The 6,422-nt window shown below is 38.0% G+C and overlaps 1 protein-coding gene across 1 annotated transcript; it reads left to right on the top strand.

Moving 5' to 3' along the window:
• The first annotated feature begins 1,294 nt into the window (after nt 1-1,294).
• DEFB134 (defensin beta 134) lies at nt 1,295-5,790 on the top strand. The gene is made up of 2 exons (XM_030884541.1): nt 1,295-1,352; nt 5,648-5,790. Exons 1-2 carry the CDS (start codon nt 1,295-1,297, stop codon nt 5,788-5,790), a joined length of 201 nt encoding a protein of 66 aa, XP_030740401.1.
• The last annotated feature ends 632 nt before the right edge of the window (nt 5,791-6,422 follow it).

The following is a 6,422-nucleotide window of genomic DNA, read 5'->3' on the forward strand; positions in this document are numbered from 1 at the left end:
CGTTTCATCACTGTGTTTTAGGAATGCATAGTATTCCATTGCATGTATATACCAAGGGTTGGTTTGCTTTGTTGTTTTTTTTACCCATTCTCCTAATGATGGGAATTTAAGATTTTCCATCTTCTTGCTATTATGAACTGCGCTGCAATGAGCATAGGGGACATGTATCTCTTTGTGATCTGTCTCTTATTTCTTTGGGGTACATGCCCAGCAATGGTATTGCTGGGTCATGTGTTATTTCTATTGTCAACTGCCTTAGGAATCACCATATTTCTTTTCACAGTGGTTGTATTTATTTATAAGCCCACCGGCAACATAGGAGCATTCCAGTCTCTCCACACTCCAGCATTTGTTGCTCTCTGTTTTTCATTTTCAATTGAGCTTGTTTGTGAGTGTAAGGTGGTAACTCATCATTTTGCTTTGTATTTCCTGATGACTAGTGAATGAAAGCATGTCCTCATGTGCTTGTTAGACATTCCAGTATCTTCCTTTGTGAATTGTCTAGTCAGGTCCTTTGCCCACCTCACTAATCTCCCCTGGGAAACTCACAGGGGGCAATTCTACTATGGGATCACTATGAGTCAAGTCGGCATCAACTCGATGCTTGGTTGTTTTTGTGTGTTTAAAGATGTTTTTAAAATAGCAACTGTTAAAAATAAAAAAAAATTTTAAATAGCAACTGTTTTCAAAATGATCTTGGTGAATAATTCTGTAGTATTTAAAATATAATTTGTGAAGGGTTTATAAGAACATAAAATGATCATGGTGTAGATCAAGTTTGAAAAGCCAGATGCCTAGCTAAGAGCATAATAAGCACATAACTATGCAAGATAAAATATTTAAAACTAGGCAAAGAAGAAACATGTTGAGGAAATACACAGATTGCCTTTGAAATGTGGGGCTCACGTATAACTATTCTTTGTCATTTTTAACATTTTGAAGTTTCTAAAAATAATGTCTTAATTGTATGCTTATGAATTGGGTTTTTGTTTTTCTTAAAAGGAGGACTTCTTAGATCTCTTTTGAGTCCTTTAAAAAGGCAGTCGGGGGGCGGGGGGGGGGGAATATCGCCTTTGTCAAGGGGAAAAGCTGTCAAGCAGGAAAGGACGGTCATTTTTGTCCTCGGGCGGGCAAGCTTTGCCAACTGGCGGCCTCAGGGCTGCTTATTGGAGCAGGGTATCTAGAGATCTGAGCGGTTTGTAAAGGAGTCAGGCCTCAAGCTCACCGTCCTCTCTGTTCTCGGACTGCCAGTGTCAGGCCCTGTCACCAGGCTCCTCAACAGAAGCCCCTGGTCATGAACATCCTCCTCCTTGTGTTTGCCTTTCTCTTCTTGTGGGATCCAGTGCTGGCAGGTAATATGGGAATCCCTCCAGTGGTCTTTCATCTAGAAGTTAATCCCACTGAGCAACCTCATGAATGTCTAATTACAATGGATTCTTTAACTTTCAAACTGGAAAAAGCTTCAAGTAGTTTTGAAGTCAGAAGTGCCTGAATCATGGCTACCAATTTGTAAGCGCTATAGCTTTGAGAAAAGTGCTGAGCTTCTCTGGACTTTAGCTTCTTTATTTGAAAAATGGAAATAGTAATGGTTACCTCAGAATCTTAACAAGGATTAAATCAAATCATGTATACCACAGATCATAAAGTACCTGCACACAAGAGCTATCATTATATTTTCCTAAGGAGTGCTCCATCATATGTTGCTGCTGTTGTTGTTTTGTTGTTATTGTTGTTGCTGTTGTTGTTCTTCTTAAAGGACATATATCAAGGCATGGAGTCCCTGGGTGACTCAAATGATTAAGCACTCAAATATTAACCAAAAAGTTGATTGTTAGGACCCACCTTAAGGTACCCTCGAAGATGGGCCTAATGATCTACTTCTGATATGCCACAGCCTGGAATCTACTTATGATCTACTAATTATCTACTAATGATCTAGTTCTGATATCCCACAGCCTGGAAAGCCCTATGGAGCAGTTCCATCCTACACGCATAGTATCTTCCTGAGTCAGAATTGGCTTGACAGCAACACCAACAATGTATCTAGGCATACTACGCAAAAGTTGGAAATAGTGATAGCATGTTTTCTTAGACTTTCTAATATATTGAAATGGCTTAGAGGTAATGTATTGATTCTAGATCCCTTGGATAAAGGGGGGGAACAGATTTGGAATAAATCATTTCAAGATAAGCAATAAATTTTCTGTGATGTTGCAAGGAAATGTCTTATCAGATGAGGAAGCAGCTAGTAAGACATGAGAGAAAACAATGACTTGTTTCATATACCAACTTGGCCATATTAGTTTCTGATTTTAGAAATTTTATCATGAATATTCTCCTCACTCCCTATTACTCTATCTGTCCAAACCCATAGACTATCACATCCTATTTCTCAACCTCCCTGAAGTACCTCTAGGCAGAGGAATCAAATTTTCAGATCATGTGATTCAATAGACTGGATTGAAGAACACAAATATCAAAATAACAAACTCAATTTCAACTCATAGCAACCCTATAGGACTGGGTAGAACTGCCCCTTTTTGAGTTTTTGAACCTGTAACTGTTTACGGAAGCAGAAAGTCCCATCTTTCTCCCATGGAGCCACTAGTGGTTTCAAACTGCCAACCTAGTGGATTACATCCCAATGTGTCACCACTACGGGTCCTTTCAGAACACATGGTAGCCAGTATCTTGAAATTATTGAATAATCCTACTCCATTATTGTTTGTAGAAATGGCCTTTAAACAGTCGTCCATCTTGTCTAGTCTTCAATAATCTACTTAGGGGATGTTTATATATTTCTATACATTAGGGGACTAACTGTGGAACAAGCCATCAGTTGCTCATGTATGCATTCAGATTGAAGTTGAAGAAAATTAAAATAAATCCCTAAAAGCCAAAATACTGCCTAGAAGATACCTCGTGTGAATTTTGAAAACATCTCAAGAACAGTTTTGACACATTGAACTCCTATGACAGAAGACCTGATGACATCAAGAACCCCCGACATGAAGAAAGTAAGAGGCATTTTAAAAAGAGGAACAAAACAAAAGATCAAAGGTATGTGAGGAAAGACTCTGAAGCCTACCCTTAAGGACAGAGCAGCTAAGAGAAATGGAAGAAATGAGGAGGTGAAAGAGTTAAACGAAAAATTTTGTATTATAAACTGAAATAACTGAAGAAAAAAATCAAACTTTGAGTTGCAATATTGAATTATTCAATGGACAAAATAATGAATGAGGGAGGAAGCATCCAAAGAAGAATGAAAGAATACACAGAGTCACTATATCCCCCCCCCACAACCCCCTCAAAAAACCTAGTCAATATTCAACCATTTCATTCAACCACAGTAGATGAGCAAGAACCAGTGCTACTGAAGGAAGAAGTCCAAGCTTCATGGACAACATTAATGAGAAATAAGGCTGCAAGAATTGATGGATTACCAAATGAAATGTCCCAGCAGACTGAGGAAGCACTGGAAACACTGACTCGTATATGTCAAGAAATTTAGAAAACAGCTACTACTTGGCCGACCAACTAGAAGAGATCCATATTTGTACCCATTCCAAGATAAGTGACCCAACAGAAGTACAAATTATAGAGCAACATCACTGGTATCACATACAAGTAAAATTTTCCTGAATATCATCCAACCATGGTTGCAGTCGTACCATTAGCAGGAACTACCAGAAATTCAAGCTGGATTCAGAAGAGTACACGGGAGAAAGGATGTATTGCTGATGCCAGGTGGATCTTGGCCCAAAGCAGGGAATACCAAAAAGATGCCTACTTGTGTTTTATTAACAAGGCCAAAGTATTTGACTGTGTGGATCATAACAAACTACGGATAGCTTTGAGAAGAAGAGGAATTCCAGAGCCCTTCACTGTGCTTGTACAGAACCTGTACGGGAATCAAGAAGCAGGTGTGTAAACAAGCCAAGGGAACACTACATGGTTTAGAATAAGAAAAGTTGTTTGTCAGCGTTGTATTCTCTCGCCATACTTATTCAATTTGTATGCAGATCAAATAATCAGAAAATCTGGACTGTATGAAAAAGATTGCTGCATCAGAATTGGAAGAAGGTTTATTAACAACCTGTGATATGCAGATGATGCAATCATCTTGCTGAAAGTGATGAGGACTTGAAGCACTTGAAGAAAATCAAGGATTGCCATCTTCAGTATGGATTACAACTTAATGTGTTGAAAACCAATAGCACCACAACTGAACCAAAGGGTAACATCACGATAAATGGAGAAAAGATTGACGTTGTCAAGGATTTTGTCTTGCATGGATCCACATGCAAACAGCAGTCAAGAGATCAAACAGCATATGGCATTGGGTTACTCGGCAGCCCAAGACCTCTTTAGAGTGTTGAAAAGCAGAAATGTTAGAGTGAAGACTAAGTTGGCACCTGACCCAAGCCAAGGTATTTTTAATTGGCCTCACCTGCATGTGAAAGTTGAACATTAAATAAAGAAGACCAAAGAAGAACTGATGCATTTGAATTATGGTGCTGCCAAAGAATATTGGAAGTACCATGGAAGAAGTACAGACAGAATGCTTCTTAGAAGAGGGCATGAGACTTCATCTCATGTACTTTGGAGCTGTTATCAGAAGAGGCCAGTCCCTGGAAAGAGACATTATTCTTGTTAGAGAGGCAGGGGAAAAGAGGAAGACCCACAACAAGGTAGATTGACAGAGTGGCCCCAACGATGGGCTCGAACATAACGATGGTGAGGATGGCACAGGACCGGACAGTTTCCTTCCGTTGTACACAGGGTTGCTATGAGTCAGAACAGAGGAGACGGCACCCAACAGCATACGTTATCAATCCATGAGAATTTCTTTTCTTGTCTATACCTTTATAATTTATTTTTCCAAAAGTGCTACAGATAATCAATTTGGGCTTCCCTCTTGCTAACTGTGTTATCTGATCCCCTTGTATCATATAGGATACTTATTCTCTAAGACATGATAAAGTAAGTGGGATATGTGTTAGGTGCTAAATATTGGCATTCTTTTTTTTTCACGGTCTCTTACATATGAGAACAGAAAAATTCATATTTGATTATTATAAATATTAGTATGCTACAAAATTATAAATGCAGCTCAAATGTCTTGAACTCCTGTCAGACTTCCTAAATCTTCCGAGTTAAAGTTACTTTCACCCTCTTCTGAACCCACAATCCCGTTTCATGTTGCGAACATCTCCTTGCACTTTTCACACTGCCCCATTCTCCCACAGAAACCTTCTTTCTTCTCCTCCTGGCTATATTGCAAGTTCCTTAAAGATAAGGTATATATCATTCTCAGATTTGTACCCTTACAGTACTTTGTTCATGGGTTTTATAAAAACTGGTTTGGGAAAAAAAATCAATCAATAGGGAAATACTACATGCATCATTAACTTTATATTTTGAACATGTGAAGTGAAAATTTTGGGCAAACTTCAAATTGTAATAATCAATTAATTATAAATAATTAAATATAAATGAATTAAATCGTTACATTTAATAACAAAATCAATTATTATGACCAAGTCTCTTTGGAATCCAATACAGAAAAAATTAAGGGACTCCAGTAACTCCTGGCCTAAAAAAAGAGTTTTTGGTAAATTATCTTTCCATTGATTTTTCTTTTCAGAAATGAAGCCATTTTCATCAACACTCAACAGAAAATGTAATGAAAACGGCATCTGCCGATTTGAATGTTTTACAGCTGAAATGTTAGTTTCCTACTGTGAGTTTCAACTGGAGTGCTGTGTAAGAGGAAACCCTGGGCCTTGAAATGAGACATCAGTGAGTGAAAATGAACTCAAAGGCGATTGACTCTCCCACCTTTCACAAAGCCAGGAAATTTGGTGCAAAACTGCGACACTATGATACAACCGAGGCGGTTGGGGTTCCACTACTGGAATCTTCAGATATGAGAGGCTGAGCTGAAGCCTTTTTTATCTTTAATTCTAGGAAATGCTTTATTCTTTTTTTTAATCATTTTATTGGGGGCTCGTACAACTCTTATAACAATCCATACTTACAACAATTGTGTCGAGCACATTTGTACATTTGTGGCCATCATCATTCTGAAGGCTTTCTTCGTCTTTTTATAATTGATTTTATTTTTGCTGTTTTGTGAATGTGCACAACAGGACATACACCAACTCAACAATTTACAGGCACACAGTTACATGGCAATGAGTATATTTTTTGAGTTGTGCAAACATTTTCATTCTCCTTTTCTGAGTTGTTCCTCTACTATTAATATTTGATTTTTGTTTTTAAGTTAGACCATACAATATGTATCCCTTTGTGCTTAAACATAATGTCTTCAAGCTCAATTCTTATTTTAGCACATTTTAAGCCTGCTTTTCTCATGCTGGCTAAATAGTATTCCATTGAATGTTAGTAACACATTTTGT

Source organism: Echinops telfairi, unplaced genomic scaffold, assembly GCF_000313985.2.
Source record: "Echinops telfairi isolate 266 unplaced genomic scaffold, ASM31398v2 ScPeMD7_9;HRSCAF=40, whole genome shotgun sequence".
Taxonomy (NCBI): Eukaryota; Metazoa; Chordata; class Mammalia; order Afrosoricida; family Tenrecidae; genus Echinops; species Echinops telfairi.